The sequence below is a fragment of the Aythya fuligula genome, chromosome 7 (genome assembly GCF_009819795.1).
Source record: "Aythya fuligula isolate bAytFul2 chromosome 7, bAytFul2.pri, whole genome shotgun sequence".
Lineage (NCBI taxonomy): Eukaryota > Metazoa > Chordata > Aves > Anseriformes > Anatidae > Aythya > Aythya fuligula.
Genome location: NC_045565.1, coordinates 4,177,059 through 4,196,100, shown reverse-complemented (window position 1 = coordinate 4,196,100; position 19,042 = coordinate 4,177,059). Strand labels below are relative to the sequence as shown.

The 19,042-nt window shown below is 36.9% G+C and overlaps 2 protein-coding genes across 6 annotated transcripts in view; one reads left to right on the top strand and one right to left on the bottom strand.

Moving 5' to 3' along the window:
• CTNNA3 (catenin alpha 3) overlaps positions 1-19,042 on the top strand; it is a 458,724-nt gene that overhangs the window by 109,022 nt on the left and 330,660 nt on the right. The window lies entirely within an intron of this gene.
• Positions 12,118-19,042, bottom strand: part of LRRTM3 (leucine rich repeat transmembrane neuronal 3) — an 84,036-nt gene continuing 77,111 nt past the window's right edge. For both annotated transcript variants that reach the window (XM_032191589.1, XM_032191588.1), the window contains one exon: positions 12,118-12,829. In XM_032191589.1, coding sequence (XP_032047480.1) covers positions 12,620-12,829 — 210 coding nt within the window. In that variant the 3' untranslated portion in view covers positions 12,118-12,619. The remainder of the gene's footprint in view (positions 12,830-19,042) is intronic.

Below are 19,042 nucleotides of genomic sequence, written 5' to 3'. Positions count from 1 at the left end.
ACTTTGCTAACAGCTTCGGCAGAGAAACAGCCAGCTTGACAGACCTCGTGATGGGTGGGCGTGCTGTTAAATGTTTATGCTCTCAGTGTATTCTGTATGCACTTTGTATTATGCTATTTTTAAAAATTGGGTAACGAGGCAGTTATGGACCTACCTATTCTGGGTTTCAAATGAAAGGTACATGTATAGTTAATGGTTGATGTATGACAGACTGGAATGTAAGACAACACAGACTTCGTATTTGCTTCTTTTCGGGCAGAAATCATGTAATTATAAGGCATAAGGGAGCTTTGCAATTCTTTCAGATTTTTTTACTGGAGCTTTAGGCACAAAGTGATGAATTTATTCTGGAATAGACTGTAGTTCATTCATCTGCTCAACTTGAAGAAGCTTTTTTTTTTAATTTTACATGAGTTTTGTTGGCTACAAAGGAAGAATAGCTTCATTATGTATTGAAATGGCTTTTTCCCAGTTGGTCTGAGAATCTGAAAATATACTATCAAATGTCACTATTTTATGTGATATATTTCACAGTTTAAAGCACAAGGTTTTTTTCGAAGTTGAAATTAAAATTGCCGACAGTAAGGAAATAAAATGATTGATGGACTGTTTACAGTTGACCAGCTGCTAATGAATTCTCATTCAATATCTTCTTGGCTTGTGCTGAAGTAATACATAAAGCAACTGCGAAAATAGCCTCAAGTTCCTAAAAGTACAAAAAAGAAAAAATTAACTTATTCTGACACTTTTGATCTATAGACTATTATATAAGCTGTGACTCCTGTTGTTCTGGGATGATGTGATTGATGGTATCATTTTTGCAGTTTGATTGTTTACTATTTACTGACTGTTACTGTATGTTATATTTTGGCTCAAGGCAGGGAGAAAGGTTGCTTACTTTCCTTTTTTGGCCTCTGTAACCTCTTGTTCAGGTAAAGCTTTCCTGAAGGAAGGAAGAATACACTTCCTTTGAGCATGGTTGAGCATGCTCAGCTGAGATAAAGGTCAGGAGTTTCCTGAGCTGGGAACTGAGGATCTCTTGGAGGAGACTTCAGAGAAAGAAGATAACGTTTTCTCAGGATCTGGTGAGGTTTACATACAATTTTTGCATCTCAAAAAGAAAATTAAAAAAAAAAAATCGATGAGAATACTTAGCTTGATCACCAGCTTAAAGGAAAGGGTACATGATGAGCAGGGGAGGGGATTGGCTAACTGACACTTCGACTTCTTGTATCTTTTATCCAGCAGGACGGAGTTTTCAGTCTTTTGGAATTGTGTTGCGATACAGCGTAGCTTTAGTGAGTTAAAACCTTTTTGTCTCTCATAAGGAGGACATGGAGAAGGCTCCATTTCAGTTCTGGCCAAGAGGGGACCAGTCTCCTGCGGCTCCAAATAGCATCTTCTCGGTGACTCATTAATTAAAAGTTTTTAAATCTCTGTCTTGATGAGTTGGTTCTTTCAGTATGAAAAGGAATGAGTTGCCCTCTCATCAGACATGCTTTCAAAATATAGGAAAAATCTCAGGTGTTCGCAGACAAGTACCTCATTGTGTGCTTGGCTCGTGTGAGACAGGCCATTGCCTATCTCAAACTGTGCTACATAAAACACTCATTCTTACCTCTGTTGCTTAATCTCAACCATGAAAGGGCCAAAATCCCATAACTTTTAAAGGTCTAATCTGCTGAAGCCAATGGTGGAACTTTGACTAACATTAGTGGAGACACTCATCTTGTTTCAGGTACTTAAGCTCAGCTCTGTGTAATTTTCTTTAAGGAGTCTTTTCTGCTTTTTAAAGAGTGTGCTTTGTGCATGCATTTTATTGTTGCCTACATTGAAAGACACCCATGTTTATTGCAATATCTTATACTTTCTTTGAAAAATATACTTCCTATTATTTTAAAAATGTCTTGTTACTGTCCCTTGTTTATATGAATAGTGTTCTCTTTGATGTTTTCACATTTCCTCTATGCCATTTTTCTATTTTCTTTTTCTGCTGATATTCATGCTGCAAGACAGAAGAATTCCTGCTGAAGCTAAAGGAATTGCATTACTTCTGCACAGTATAGGAGAAATTTAGACTTGACCTAGTGTTTAAGCTAAGCAAACTAGTAGAAAAGTTGCATAAAATGTTGTGAATTCATCGTGTTTTCTTCATTCATTTTTTATCAACGTTTTGTTGCCGATGAAATTTCTGACCATAACGAGACTCTGTATGTCTCTTTGGGCCTCAAACTGTGTGTAACCACTCAGAGTCTATGCCGTTTGTCCTTGTAGGAAGCCTTATTACTCACAGGCAAATGTAATCTATCATCTTTTCCTTGAACAGTTCCCCTTTTCCCTCTACCCCAAAAGAAATCAGAAAAGATTTATAAGGTTCTGCAACCCACGAAGTCTGCTTCATCATCCTTAAATAAAGTATATCTGACTGCAAAGCTATTATTTTTATACGAATTTAGGGAGCAGAGTATTTTACCTTTTCCTGTGTGCTTTTACTTAAGGTAAAAGATTTTTTTTTTTTTTTTTTTTTGTCAGAAGGAAACAAATGTATGTACTTTGAGGTGTCCAAACAGAATGAAGTATTCAAGCTGAAAAGATACCATCAGTTCCCATAGTAGTGTCTTCAAGGTGCTACTGTCCTATCCTTCTGATGTAACATAGCATCTTAGTTAACTTGTCTACCTCATCTGCCATGGCAGTAAAAATGTGTTGAATCTAGATGTCACCGTGTTCACTACTCTTCCCCCGGAGGATTGCATCTGATCGTTGTAAATGAACAGTTTAATCTGGGCCTTCCCATTGTCACTTTTTCTGCTTATTTGTTCATATTAATCTGTTACCGTACTGGCCAGATAATGTAGTGTTGTCAGGTTCTTTGTAGTTATTCATGGTTGGATCTTTTTGTTCAACTTTTTTGTATGCTTCTCTTACTGTTTTCTCTCCTATCTTTCCTCATTTTTGGATATTGTTCCACCCCCTCTCTTTAGATACATGTAGAATGATTTTTTTTTTACCTAGTTGGATGTATTTCCTAAAGTTCTTGGCATAGACAGATATGTTTTTCAGTGAAATGCTGATTCATTTTTGGACAGCTTTAAAGATTATTGCTTTTCTGCCTGAGTAATAGCTATGTGGATCTCAAGAGTTGTTATTGGTAGTTAGTGCTGTTCATTCTCATTCTTAATTGCTGGTTTCCTTATTTATCTCTCCAGCTCTGTCTGTCAGACATTACACTTAGAAAAGAAGCAACTCACAGGATTTCAGCTTAGTTGTCTAGTTGATGCTGCAAGTCAAAGATTTACCTTTTATAATGTTTGTTTAATTTTTTAATTATTTTCCAAGGTTACCTTTATCACTTAGTCTTGAAAACTGTGTGGTTAATGGGAGAATATGCTGCTAAAGCATAGCAGACCTCTGACTGCTTTTGATAGGCAGCATTATACATGCTCATTGTCCCTTGTATTTGGATTAATTTTCATATGAGCAATACTTCAGTGACCTTACATTTTCAAAACCTTTTTTTAGTAATTCTGTCTTCCATTTATTTTTCATTTCTCTGTGTTTCCCTAAACTCTTAGATGAAACAGGTCAATAGCAGTAACAATTGATTTTTAAGAAAGAAACTTTGATATGTTTTTTTGCCTTCTGAATCAGTTAGAAAATTGAGATGTACATGTTTGTGTATGGTGGCAGTGTCTGCTTTTTCCCTGTGCTCAGTTACTCCTTCCAGTTCACGTCTATAAAGCCAGCTTTACCACTCCGAATGATTTACATTTGGATGCTGTCCTTCTGATTACTCAGATACACAAAAGTTAGTTAATACTACAAAAACTGGAAATAAAATGTTTTTCATTTGCGAGGAAGTCAGAAGTCTGTTTCATGATCAGGTTGATTAATTCTGTGTCTTCAGTCTAGACTTAAATTTAATCCTTCCCATTTCTTTCTTATGTAGTGCTTTATCAGCCTGTACCTCCTTTTAAAACCCACCCTTAAATACCTTCTGTGTTAGCTCCGTATCATTTTTTTTGAACATGTATTTTGTTCCTGCAACATAATTTAGTTGCATCCAAAATGCTTATATCCACTTTCTTTACATCTCTTCTCAGAAGTGACATGCAATTATTTCTGCATTTAAATCTGCATTTCAAGTTTTAGCTATCACTATGAGTCTCTTATTCCAGTAACTGTTGGATTTTTGTGGTATGAGGATTGCCTCTTCACAACTGCCCCCACCTGAAATTTTGTAGAAGAAAATCTAAAACACAAAATCATTCAATAGGCCATTAATGCTTACTTCTGAAAGCAGAAATTAATTTGTTCTTTCTGTAAAAATAATTTGATTTAGATTTTTGCATATTACATGAATCAATCTTAGAATGTAAGATAGTGTAAATCATCCGAAATAAGTTTATAATCCTGTGTTTCTTTTGCTAAAGAAGAGGTGGAAGTTCAAAAATCCTGAGCCAAAATGCACACAGGTAGAGAATAAAAGAAAGAAGAACAAGTGCCAAGGAATCAGGCAGCAATTTACATTACACTTGTCACTTGAAATTCAAATGATGAGATTGATCCTGCGGTGCAGAACAGAAGCAGATCTTACGCTTGTTTGGGACCAGTTATCTTCAGCACAATTCCTTTTGGGTTCAAGGGGTCTTCTACAGAAACATAGCAGAAACCTTCAGGGAGAGAGTAGATTAGAAATTTCAGCATTTAAGCTAGAGAATAGATAAGACTCTTGCATAATTCTTAGGAATTATAACCTTTTAAAAATGGAAATAGAAATTAAATCAACAATGCTTAGTCAGCTTCACTAACTCCATTCCTATTTATCATTAAAAAAAAAAAAAAAGTTCTAAAAATTGTATCGGTCATTTCACATGCACTGTATCTGTCTTTTTGAAAGCCTGAAATTTTGGAAAATACCGTGCTTTATTTTGTTAGATCATCATGAGACTTTCAGTCAGTAGTATAACCTGTACAGCCGTTATCGATATAGCTGGGACATCTGGGTGTAAACCTACAAAGTGTACAAATAGCAATTACGGTCATTTGGAAAACGAATTAAGGGAAAAGAGTAAGCCAATACTGGAAAGCTGCTTGTGAAGAGAAAAGGATTAATTTGTTTTCTGTTGTCAGTGTGGATGTGAGAACCAATAAAGCTTACATTGAAGTTAGGGAGATTCAGGTTAGGCATAAGGAAAAATATCCTAATAGAAAGAACAGTTAAGTGTGAACATGGATGGATGGAGATTCCATGTTCCAACCTCAAGATACTGGAGATTTCAAAAGAAATTACAGGAACACCTATCACAGTAAAGTTGATTTTACTTTTAGATAGGGCAGACATCATCTTCACCCCTTTCAGTTCCTTTTAAAACATTCTTTTTGTAAACACTTGATGAAAGTGGAGTTAGAACACTTTCTGCTGAAATCTGTTATTCATATGTATTTAAGGCTTTAGGGTGTAAACAGATGCAAAAAACCCTCCCGACCTGTGTTGTGATAGAAAGAAAAATTTGCATGTGACTATGTTAACATATTTGTGAGTTTATATTTGCAGGATCTAGTAGTGAAGTAAAAGGCACTCGAGTCAGACAAGCTGTAGTGTGTGCTCAGTAGGCAGCAAACCTCTTCAGTTCTGGAAATTGATACCTGAAAGGTATTTAACACTTCGTTTTAACTCCAGTGCCTCAGCCCAAATAGTTTTTTTTTTATTGCATTCTCAATTGTGACAGTCAGAACTTGGAGAAAGAGACAAAATGCAGAAGAGTAAAGAAAAAAAAAGTGTCTAAATAATGCTTCAGCATTAGACAAGTAAAAAAAAATCCCGTTCCTGGATCTTACGTATGTATTTAATTATACCATTGATAACTGTATTTTTTCCCTTCCTGAAAATGAAAATAAGGCCTTTTTGTATTGAAGTCTGGACTAATCATATGATTTATAGGTTCTTTACATGTAAAGATAAAGTTAGCAACAGCAAAAGGTAGAAGACAGGAGCATCCTCATTACTAGAAAAATAAATCAGTTTCAATATTTCATTTGAATGGACAAATGAAAACAAAATGTGTCCAATACAAATGGTTCAGTTATTGTCTTTCCCTGCCTCATTTATAACACACTTTTTATAAAACTACTGAAATTATGGAAGTACATAGTGCTGGAGGGACACATCATCTGTTATTTATGAATGTTCTCGTCCCTAGCTGGTGAGTTTTTATTCTCTAAAAAGCACAGAATTAGTATATAGAAAGCCTGAATTATTTGACTTTGAAATATATTTCATTGGTGCAATTACTTCGGGATTAGATTGTAGATGGAGCTATTGCTGAATTGCATCCACCATAAAGTCTGTTTCTTAAATACAAAGTGAAAAGTACCCTCTGAAAGCTGGAAAAACTGTTCTTATGTAACTGAACATTTTCAATTCCTTCAGTGTTCGTTACAATAACATTCATTCTGTTTAGGTCATTTGACATTAATAAGGCTGTGATGTTGATCCCAAGAAATCCTATATGAATGAAACATTAATTAACACTCACTTGTAAATTACCACCATTACATGCATCGTGGCTGTAGGTGGGGTGATACTTTGAAGTGTCCACGATTACGAGTGTATTAGGTCTTTAATGGGACAGGACTGGGCATAATGAGTTCCATGTTGCAGAGCCATTTCCTGTTACACAGAAGGTGCTCCGTTGTAGCTAGCCATCTAAAGAGACAGTTTTAAGAATGATTTATTTACATACAAAATTGATGTTGATAAAGTAGACTCAAAGCTCTGTGCCACGTGGGATTTTCACAATTGTACATGTTGCACTTCAGTTCCACATAAAAATTCTTAGCAAGGTTCCAGTGGCAAAATGTTAATTCCTTAGGTGTTCATTAAAATTACATTAATCATGAACTCTGATGATGTTCAAGTTGATTTATTCTGAAACTTTATAATTAAAATTAATCAGGTTCTATAATTAGAGCAGGAGAATGGAATTTGGCCTTGTTATGTTAGGATAGCACTATTAATTCACTTAAATGGTTGAGATTTTCTTAGGCATTTAGTGAGCATCTGCTTTACGTATGGATTGTACAGTCAAACCCATATAGAATGAGAGGTTCACGTATGTATTTCTGTGTTGGAAATTGTTCTGCAGTACTTTGTGAGAAAGTTTTTTAGTTTGTTCTTTTACCATTTTGATGGACTTGAGAAAGCTGAAAAATTATTCTGCTTTCTGGTGAGCTGAATCTCGGTTTTAACTCCCAGCAGGAAATCTGTGATTAAATATATAGGGTATCAGATAACATCTATGCTTTAGATGGCCAGATGGATGTTATTCAAACTACTTGGAAGTCATCAGTTTGTCATTACTAATTACATGACAATTATATTTCTTGGTCAGAAATGGAAGTGAAAAACATTTTTATCACGCTACTCTATCATTCATTGTGAGAAGAAAGAAAAGTGGTGACTTGTCTTGTCAAAGTAAATTTACTTCCTGTAGGACGTGAGTGTTAAAAAATTCACGTGGCTTCAAGGGGACTCAAAAGACTCACCGAAGGACTTACTAACACGCTACCTTTAGCTCTGTGTGACCCTGGCCTACGAACTGTTGGTGTCTGAGGAGGGCGTTCTGGAGAAACACTGCAGTGTGCTTGCACCATTCTTTAGCTCTTCCTCAGGCTTCATCTTTTAGCTGCTGTTCAAGACAGCTTATCAGGCCTTGAGGTACCTTTGATGTGACTGTGTAGAACCATTATTAAGTTCTTTTGCAGATATTTATGCTTTGTTCCTGAAAATAGGGAGAGATGTTCTGGATATTTTTGTCTTTACGTTTAAAGATCAGACTAAAATTTTTCATTAGGTGCTGTGTTACAAAGAGAAATATTCAGTCTTCCAAGAAGTTACAATGATATATTGAAAGTAGCCTCTTAAATCATTTACTGGTTTCAATTTATATTCAGCTGATAACCAGTAAACTATTGAGTGGCTGCTAGCCTTTGGAAGAGAGCCAACTTGATTCATATCTCAGCAGCCATCAAGGATGTTTAACTGATTAAAACTTCTGGAAACCGGGGCTACTCTTCAGTGTTTCAAAGTTTACCTTTTCACTAAAGGTATTTCTGCTAGACCAGTTGGGAACTAAGTAGAGCAGTTTGTATTTGACACTATACGTGATTGTGTCATTTGTTTACATTAACCATATCTGAGTAGCTACATTACTAGTAAAGCAAATTCCTTTGGTACTGGAATCCTGGCTTTATTTTTCTTGTCCATGGTGGTGCACTTGCAGAGTTCTTTTTCCATTTGTGTTTCAGTTTTTGCAGAATTTCTGTTCTCTTGTCCAGTCTGAGGATTGGAAATAACAGTAATAGGTAAAGAGTAAAGAGATCGTTGTGGTTTGTTGTATGTTGTCAAATTATATATATATATGTACGCTTGTATCAGTATAAACTGCATATATATGTTATTATTACTATTATTTGTTTATGGTAGCCCCCTGGTCCCTTGCATAGTGTGTGCAAAAACTTACACTGCACATTTTGATCACTTTTTAAATTGAAATTGCCATTTTCTTTTTTTGTGTTGATGTTACTTTGGTTTGTATTTTTTTAATATACTTACATGTATTTAGGTCTCAAGACGTGATAATTTGTCAGATTAATCATAAATCTTCATCTATACCTTTTTCCTCAGATAGGACCAGATTTCAGATAATTGCACTCAACTTCCTAGTAGGTGTTTTGGCCTGGTAAACTGCTTTACAACCACAGTCCACTGATGGATGGTGTAAGTTGTTGCTTGTTGATTTATGTTGAAAATTGGCTATTTTTTTTTTTTTACCATTATTATTTATTGATTGATAGAGGTTACACTATTCATCAGTTTGTATTTTTCAAGCATAATAAGTTTGCCTAGTTCTCTTGATAAAATGCTTTGCCAAGGTCTGGTGGTATCACTTGACTGAGATTGATACTGTTAGCTACCTCTATTTCTGTTTTATGCATCTTATTTCAAAGGGAAATGCTATATGAAAGTGGCCTTCTGTAAATAAATATTTGACCCTACACCTACAGGTTCAGCCTGCTTTCTTCTTGCAAATTTATAGCTTATAGCACTGTTCTTTTTTCTACATCTGATAGGTCTTTGTTTAGACCGCGTAACTGAAGCATTTAGTATTTCCGTGTGCTTTGAGTCAGCATATAGCTGGCAACAATCTCTTTGAAAGTCAATGTGCATACACCTAAAGCAGGACCTAAAGAGTAAGTCCTTGTTAGCTGTATGCAGATTATTTTTCTTTAATATAATTTAGGGAAGGTACCTACCTGTCATCTAATGTCCTTGTAGACATACATCTTGCTGAGAATAGCAAGTTTCAAATTGATGCTGTCCATGAAAAAAACAGTATCCAGTGATGCTTACAGAAATGCATGTTTTATCTCTCTATGTTGGGGTGGATATTCTGCTTCTTTCACTTAGTTTGTTCAGCATTGAGAAGAGGAGATGAGGGGAGGCCTCATGGCGGCCTGCAGCTGCCTCACGAGGGGAGCGGAGGGGCAGGCGCTGAGCTCTGCTCTCTGGGGACAGTGACAGGACCCGAGGGAACGGCATGGAGCTGGGACAGGGGAGGGTCAGGCTGGGGGTTAGGGAAAGGGTCTGCACCCAGATGGTGCTCGGGCACTGGGACAGGCTGCCCAGGGCAGTGGTCATGGCACCGAGCCTGTCCGAGTTCAAGAAGGGTTTGGACAATGCTCTCAGACACATGGTCTGAGTTTTAAGTGGTCCTGTGCAGAGCCAGGAGTTGGACTCAGTGATCTTTGTGGTCCCCTCCGACTCAGGATATTCTGTGATTTAAGCCCAAGGATGCTCCGTGTGTCTGTCCGAGCACTGAAGAGAAATAGTTGAGGTCAAAGAGTGGCCCAGCAGGGTTAGAAAGCCTGAAATTCTGCCCAGGGAAGTGGTGGAGTCACCATCCCTGGAAGTCTTTAAAAGACGTTTAGATGTAGAGCTTAGGGATATGGTTTAGTGGGGACTGTTAGCGTTAGGTCAGAGGTTGGACTCGATGATCTTGAGGTCTCTCCCAGCCTAGAAATTCTGTTTCTGTAAAAATTGATAGCACTAATACAGCAGAGCTGTGGGGTGCAAAATTGCTCCTACTTCTGTCACCCTGTTTTCTACCAGTCTCTTACTGATATATTTGTCTAAAACAACCAGTGTTTCAGGAGAGGTCCAAGACAAACCACAGTCACTAATGAATGCTTCATTGTTGAGGGAAAGTAACAAAAGGAGAAACATTTGTGTTACGTGAATGTGTGTGTATACCCAGTTGTGCTTCTTTACCCAATTTTATCAAAAAGATTTTGTCTTGGCATAAGAAAATATTTTTCATGCTTTTATCGAGAAATTGATGGCTCTAAGTTCATTAGAGTGTCTAATGTGGAAAATATTCCTATTGTATAGTTCTCCATAAACTGGAAGTACTTGGAGCCTTTGAGCACCAGTGCGTTTTGAGTAATTACATCAATGGCAGAACCCCCATTCACACACCGTAAATATTAGAGGGCAGTCAGTCAAAGTGAAAATAAGGAAGGGCAGAGTAAGAGTAACTGAAATAATCTCTTGGAAGGATGGCATTTGAGTCTAAGAACTCCAGCCTTCGATCGTGACTAGAATGGCTAAATGTTGAACCTTAAAATATCTTTGAAAGAAAGCAGTTAACTTTTTCCTGCAGTACAAATGTCACTCGACTCCGGAATGATGGCTGCATCTTTGCTTTCATTTTATAGTTAGCAAAATGTATTTTCAAACTGTGCATAGTAAAATTCCAGAGCTGTAGAAGATGACCAGAAATTCAAGAACCCACATAGCAAAGATATAAGAAACTGAAATGTGGAGGCTTAAGATGAGTCTTAAAAAGACGAGTAATGTTTTGAATAACAAATAATTTATGCAAAATATGTTACAAAATCTAAGATGCTAAATAAATAAACAGTACAATGTATTCTGTTTTGACACTGTTTCCACTTAAAAGATAGTGAATGTAGATTAATTTGTTAACAGTATTTTGAAGTTATTCTTCATTATAGTTGCTTTATATTTTGTACAAACAGTTGAATTGTAATTTTAAATTTCAGTCTTCTGCTTTGAAGCTACATGAAAATACGGTGGGATAAACATTCAGAAAAATAGATTGTGGTTATATAATTTCTCTTTATTATAAAAAAGTTGCTTCACCATATGAAACTTTTCTCCTGTATTTTGGAAGGCTTCTGTTCCCTTTGATATTTCACCCAGTCAGTATGGAATACTATGTTTCTCAAATTTCTGTAATCTTTTATGATTACAAATTGAGGGTAGTGTTATAAAAGTAATTCTCATACAGTATTGAGAAGTCTTGAAGATTTAAAACCGATGAATGGGATATAAGAATGCTTCAATATTAAATGGTAGACAAATAAGCAATGTAGTAATTGTTAAAGACTTAATACTACATTTGTGGCTGAAGATTTTTTTTCTTAGCTAGATGCAACATGTTAAAGGACTATTAACCTTTACCATTTGGTCCAAATAGCTATAATTTCCAGCAAAGTAGAAGTTTCTTGCTTTTGAGTAACATTTTACAGTCTAGCACTAATATAACTTTGAGGGCTTATTTCTGTTGCCACATCTGTCAGCAACTGTCTTTGACAGAAGTGGGTTTTGGCCCTTGTATCTTTAAAATGAAATACAAATGCCTGGTTTGGCAGGCTATGCTTTCAGAGCAGATTTTGTGAAGACAGCTGCCTATTGAAGCCTCCTGTTCATGTTGTCTTGCAGAACAGCGGGGCTTTACAAAACTTCGTCAGTGTTGGTTAACAGTTGCATACATAAACTTTGTTGTTAAAATACATCTGTTCATCATTACATTTTTCTGATTTAAAATCAGGCTGTTTTTCAAGGCAACAGGCAAGTCTGAGGAAAACTGTGAATATAATTTTTTTTTTTTGATTTTCATTTATAAGAAAACTTGGCTATGTATTTCAAGAATTTCTTAGAAGTCTGAGTAGTTAAACCCTCCTTTTGGTTAATATATTACTTCTGGAACAAGTAGATAAAATTCTACACTTTAAACATGGTAAAAATGGTGCATATTCTGCAAAGGACAGAATTTTAGATTAAAGTTTTCTGGGCACAAAAGCAGTAACAAAATGATCCCTACAAAACAGAGTAACTGAATAACACAAGAAATAACTTTTGTTAATTTAAAACTTTAGAAACTGAAACTTGTAAGATGTAATTAAATTATGGTACTGTACATACCAGCTGTTCTTGGTAATTGAAACTTTACAATATGAAAAATACATTACATCTGTACAGTTTATACAGGTAGGTAGGATGAGTTTTGAAAAAAGATTCACTTCAAGGGTCATACTCTGAAGTCAAAAAATACTGCACAACTTAACTAATTACAAATTGTAGACTTGAAACAATTAATCTTTGTGGTTCTTTTTTAAATTGAACAGGGATCCTAGAATCCATATTATTATGTCTTGTCATTTCTGTCAGTAATGTTACATAGAATTTGGTTGCAGCCTCTGCTACAGGAAAAAAAATAAATCACCACTACCACCAAAAAAACCCCATCAGTTAAGCCAGCTGCTGACTGTGTTCCTTGATTCGTGCTGCTGTTGTTATTGTGCTCAGATCCAGATCAGTTTCTAGGTGTGTTTCCACTGTTTCTTCCCGGGCATTCGAGTCATAAGCCTTGTGAGCAAGCAGTTCATGATGTACTCCACAGTAACTTATCGTGGGCTGATCATAGGCAAGAAATGTTGACACATTCATAGCCAGCGGAATCTGGGGGAAAAACAAAGATGAAAACGAGCCAGTTGCCAAGGCATAATCCAAACCTTTTTGCAAGAATTTGATGTTAAGGAAACGAGCTATCTAAAAATACTGGCTAAAACCAAACACAGTGCTGCATGTAAAAAAAATTGTTTCCTTATACCTCTCCCTCTATTCCCTCCACCCCACCCAAACCCTGGTCTTTCCTAAGTTGTTGTAAGTCCAGCAACTACCATCTTTGATCTTTGTGGCATAAGACTACAAATGTGCTAGTGTGTGCGAGTGCTGTGAAGGAGTCAGGTTTGTATTAAGATGCGATTGAACTCCATCTTTAGAATATAATTAGCCTCTGATAAAATCAGTCTATCAGGGAGGAGAAAGAGTGACTCAGTTGGGGTTAAATGCAATATTTCAAATGAAATTTAAATGGATTTTGAAGTTTAAAAGTGTATCTTGCTTGAATGTATCAGTGTGTGCAATATCTTTGGTCTCCTGGGAAATACCCACAGATCAGCACATTTCCTATTGTAGCATAAACATGGAATCTAGCAGCCTGCAGTAAAAGAAGCACCGTGGTGGGTGGTAGCTTCATCCACCGTTAGGCTGTGATAGCTGGAAGCTTTTCTATTGTAGGTTTAGTTCAAATGCTTTAGGCTGAAAAGTTGCTAAATTATTTTTGACTGTTTTTTTGGGGGGTTTTGAACACGTTTCAGCATAGAATTATCTGCAATATGCTTTTGAATCATACATGAAACAAATGCAGACTTTGAATTGTATGTATTTCTACCTTTAGATGTATTCTTATATATATAAAGAGAATCAAACGGTGAAAAAAGTACTTGAGTAGAATGCAAAACCCTCTCCTGTAGGTAATTTTTGATATTCAGGCCTATTATAAAACTTGCCATATTCTTTCTTCTTACCTACTCCTCCTCTCTTATTGCATCTTTTTTTCCCTCCTTAACAGTGTAGCAGTGTATTCCCCACCCCCTTCTGTCTCTTTTTCCTGGGCAGGTCAGGATCTGACCATCTGCAGTGTTTTGTTCAGTGTAAGTATTTGGGAAGAAAGCTTCTTAGATGCTCCAGTTCATACTACAGCTCATTTGTAAACATCACGAGAGGCTGCTACCAGCTGCTGTTTTACTGCTGTCTGGCTGTGCTGGATCACTTTGGGTCTCCCTGGTCATAGCTCTGGAACAGAGATGTCAACCCTTGTGGCATGGTAATTAGACAAGGAACATCCCTGTCTATATTTCCTGTGCATTTCTCTATTCCTGTTCTGAAAGTGGTAAATGTCTTGGGAAAAGCGCTCTCTCTATAAACCTCATCTTCCCCAGAGTTTTTATTTCTAATAATGTAAATCAGTAATAGCACAGCATCTGTGATGTCAGGTCTCATCTCTTTGACAGCAGTTCTAGAGTAAAAAACTCTGCATTGTTTCATTACTAGCGGTGTGTGAACTTCAGATTGTTTGGAGTTCAGGTTTAGATTAGGTGAGCATCCAAAAAGCCTAGGCTTATCTCAGATTTACAGTTCAGAAGCTTTAAAATTGCAATTACTATTCAGGGGAGCATCTGTTCTGCAAGCTGAATTTCATTGCATGGTATTAAATTTCTGTACAGTGCTGGGGAAAAAGAGTTCCACAACCTTATATCTTATCTGGTAGGGAAGTCTAAAACTTTAGACTTATTTTACATAGAAAATGCAGCTAAAAGGTTACAGTTACAAAGCTATGTAGAAAACCAGATTGTTTTAAAAAAAATCATTATGGTCAGTCCTGACAAGAATTTAATCCAGTGTCTGGGATGTAGATGATTGCACATTTGTGTTTTGATCCTCACTGGAACTTGAAAGGAAAAGATGCCACAGATTAAAAAGGAAGGTGCTGTGTGGGAGTGGTGTTTTTGGTTCCTATTTCTTTCTAGCAATTATGAAGGTCTGCAGGAAACAGATTATTTTATCCAGATTGCAGAAGTATATTTGCTACTAAACAGATGTAAACTGATTGGAGATGGGAATGCTTCTAGCTGCAGATGAGTATCTTGGCAGTTAGCAAAGATGGAAAGGTTCTAGCAAAGACATACAGAATTTATTAAGCTTCTGGTGTCGTGGCTGTGTTTTTTATCTGATTGCCTGACCTTGGCTTGGCTTTCATAAGAAAAAAAATTGCAATTTTTTTCTCAATTTATTGTATTTAGACTTACAGGCAATATTTTCAGCCTCAGGATTTTGGTATTTTGTAAAATTTAATGCATATGTGGTGTTCAAAGCTGCTGGGGGGATTTCATGACTAAGTCACAGAACCTTGGAAATGAAGGCTTGGAAACTGAAGTGATAAGGGCATACCCACAGATCTGCAGTCAAGAATGTAGGCATGGGAAAATATGATAGGGTAGAGGATCTCCATCTGTGAAGATGGCAGGGAGAGGGAGCCGAAAAAATACAGGTCATGAACAGGGGGGAGGAATAAAAAAAAAACACAACGAAGTAAACCAGGCTCCACAGTGAAATATAGGAATAAAATGAACTGAAAGCTGGAAGTAATGAAGTGAAGGAGTCATAATACAGAGCTCTGAAAATGTAGGAATGTCATTACAACACAGGCATGGGAATATAATGTGTCAGTATATGGTTATATGTTTCGGATGTACATCAGCATATTCATGTTTCATATCGAAGTTAGTGGAGGTTTGCTATCGGCTTCAGTAAGTAAATAAATAATTGTAACAAACCCTTGTAAAATCATACAGGTTTTATTGGCATGAGTCAAAATTAAAGCCTTATTCATGACCACTGTGAAAATGGCTATTATTTCATGTAAAACTCCAACCTGATATTTTTTCATTCACTGTTTTTTTTTTTTTGTGTGTGTGATTTTTTTTTTCATCATATTATTTAAATTTATTGGTGGTTAAATTTTTAGTACTACTATTTTTGAATTCCTCAGCATGTAAAATGAAAAGGCTTTAGAGGAATAAAACACCTTGGGTTTATTAGATAGGGAATAGAATATAATAAATTATAATTAACATGTTTAGGAACCCTTACCTAAATTGTCTCTTCCATGAATCTTAACAACCTGATTTCAGTCTTTGAATTGCAAAGTGAAGGCCATTTCTGTCTTCATTTGGGAGCCTCCAGAAATCCTAGTTTCTCTCCTATTTCTCATACCTGTGAACCTCATTATTGAATGCTGTCCTCAGCAAAGCATCACTGAACTCTTTGTAATGATATTTACTATTCACTATTTCCCAGTTGTCTTTATTTTTCTGTAAATATCCATTTCCCACCACCTTGCTCACTTGCAGATGAGTTGTCACGTAGTACATTGTTTTTCCACCTCCACTTTCACAGCCCCCTCTTAACGTCCCAACTTGCCTAATCCAAAGGTCCATTAGGACCTTGTCTTCAGCATGGTTAGAAGCATTTACTCTTTTCCTATATTTCTAATCTGTGCATCATCTATCTTGAGCCATGCTTTTATCTTCCATTTCTACCTTGCACAAAAGGCTGTAGGCACAGTTGCCAAGATTTTCCTGTCTACCTACCTTCCGTACGGTCCTCTATAGGTGCCTTTCTGTTTTCATATAAAACATTACAGGGGACTGTAATGCCTATCTGAGATTTTACCACACACCCTTCCTAACATTTTACTCTGTTTTCTTTGTCCTGTTTTTCCTCTCAAAGGGGGAGTGATTTTTCCCAAATCGTTTTCCTTTGCCCTCTAACACTAATATTTCACTAAAAGGAGTGTATTAACTTTTTTTGGCCTATAAGATGCGGAGAAAATGGTATTTAATAATGTAACTCAAAAAGTCACGTTCCAGTGCTGGTGGACTATAGCAGGGTTGTGAATTGTTGGACTCAAGTGTTAGAAGCTGTTGCAGCTACTGCTGGAGAAAGAAAACCAGCTGAATATGCACACCAAGCACAGGGTAATAGCCTGGCAGTTTCTTAGTTGTCCCTGTTTTCTTCCAATAACCTGGGCAGGTCTTAGAGTATTTGAAGTACTGGCAGGGTCATGCTTTCTCAGTAGTTACACAAGAACTAACCAGAATATTCATTCAGACTTCTTAGAGGGCTTCTCCTGGAAGCTGAGCCCCTGTTACCTAAGGAGTCTTACACCAGGGCAGCACCAAGATTGTCCTGTACCTTCCTTTCACTGTCTCCTGCCCCTGCACACCTGCATTTAAATCCTCTCTGTGATTTAGGCATATATTGCATTTGACAAGTCCCTTATTTTATCTCTTAAGTAGCATATGCAGTGGCTTTCTGTGAAAACCCTAGAGCTGTCTGGTATGTGTTGTTATGGAAAGAGCCAATTGCTTTCACCGTCTGCTTCTTCAAGCAAGTATTTACTTAAAAGTGCTGTGCCATGAAACAAGGGGAGAAAATGAAACTCAAGCTTCTGTTAAAGGCATAGATAAACCTGTTAAAGCCAATTTGGGAGAGTCATGGTTTCACAGTTAGATCCTCCTAGCTCCTCTGACAAAATGTACCTCAGCTGGGGGGAATGTTAGCAGAAGTTCCTTCTTGGTGGTGGTGCTTGCATATGCTGTGAAGGGGCCTTCCTGTGAAGCAACTTCTGGTCCCTTTAAAGAGCTGACAATGGATGCCTGCAGAACTGCTAGTCACTTTTAAACATCTTGGCTTTCTTTAAAGTAGAAATAATTTATACATTCTTAGGTGGTTGTTCTTTAGAACTTGCATCTGCATACATCAACCTTTCAAAGCCCAGGCTCTGAAGGCCTGGGAAAGGGCAGCTGTTGTTAGATCAACTGGTCAGAACTTCGGCAAGAAATGTCACGAGGCATCGGCATTAACTCGGCCGGCTTTACTTGTGAGTGGCAGGGAGGAGTTGCGCCAGTGAAGGAAACGCAAAGGGAGAAGGTATTTGCAAGTTTTTTTTGCTTCTCTCAAAATTAATTCCAACTCAGTTCAGGCTGTAATTAAAAACCTATGGAAAGTGCAAAATGGTCATAATAGTTTTCATCAAATAGCAAGTTTGTTGTTCACACAGACGTTAAGTTAATGCCCCCTCAGTGAGGAAGGCATTAACCCAAGGCATTAAGTGTTTTCAATTCAAGGGCAGTTCTCTCCCAATGTTGTATATACTTCCAATATACTGTCTGTTTTTCAAAAACGCTTGCTTTTGCTATAATTTCCTTCTCTGCACTAAATCTGGGCAATAAAGTCCAGTAGTAATATGCTTCGTGTGCTCTGCTTGGGTTTGGTAGTCTTTCTATTCCAACTTGTCAGTCTTTGGTTACCTAACTTGGGGTCCCACATGGTGGGAAATAATGCAGCAGAATTCAAACACGTATAGCTACATGTATGCATCTGTTTTGTACCCAATCTCCTCTGTCATGCTAGATCAAACACGTGAAGTAACTGTACTTTCATCAGAGAAAGACAAGAATGAGGAAGCAAAGGACAGATGGGAAGTCTGTATCACTGTATCTATCTGTATTTCAAGCTTTTTGAACCATGCATTCAGTCACACTGAACATGAGGACCAGTTGTCTCCATGGCAATAGAAGAACCATATTATTTCAAACCTCCTATTGAAATAGCTGCTGTTTGCAGGCTTTACTTGCAGTGCTTGTGGTTGAATGCCCTGCATTTACACTGATACGGATAAAATAAAATAAAACCAACAACCGCACAGCAAAAAAAAACAACAAAACACAGCACCAGAAAGAAAACTTCAGAAAGCACATGAATAGAATTACAGTCTACCAGTAGTATTTTGTTACCCGTTCAATGTTTAACATGAATTTTTAGTAATTTATGTTGCAGCATATTCCCAGGGAGAGGAGAATGATGATGGAAATAAAACATAAAAATCACCTTGAAAACAATGGTTGTTACTTTGAAGCTTTGTGTTGAATGTTTGATATGTAAAGGGAAGGCTGTTGGTGATTTTTGTTGGGATCGGAGAGGGTACAGGGTTCCCTCTGTTGGGTTCCATGAGAAAGCATGACAATTTTTGCTAGTCCTGCCAATGTGTATTTGGTATCTTAAAGTAGAAAGAATCAGAAAAAATAACCAGCAAGCTGAATATACGAGTTTCAAAAATGACCTTTACCAGTTTTTGAAGTGCCAAAACGAACAGTTGATAACAGCTGCTGTAGAGTTTGGCCCCTTTCTTTCTATTTTAAGGTAGTAGTAGAAGGTTGGAAAAAGGAAGACCAACTAACGAGGTTTTATTTTTTATTCTAATTC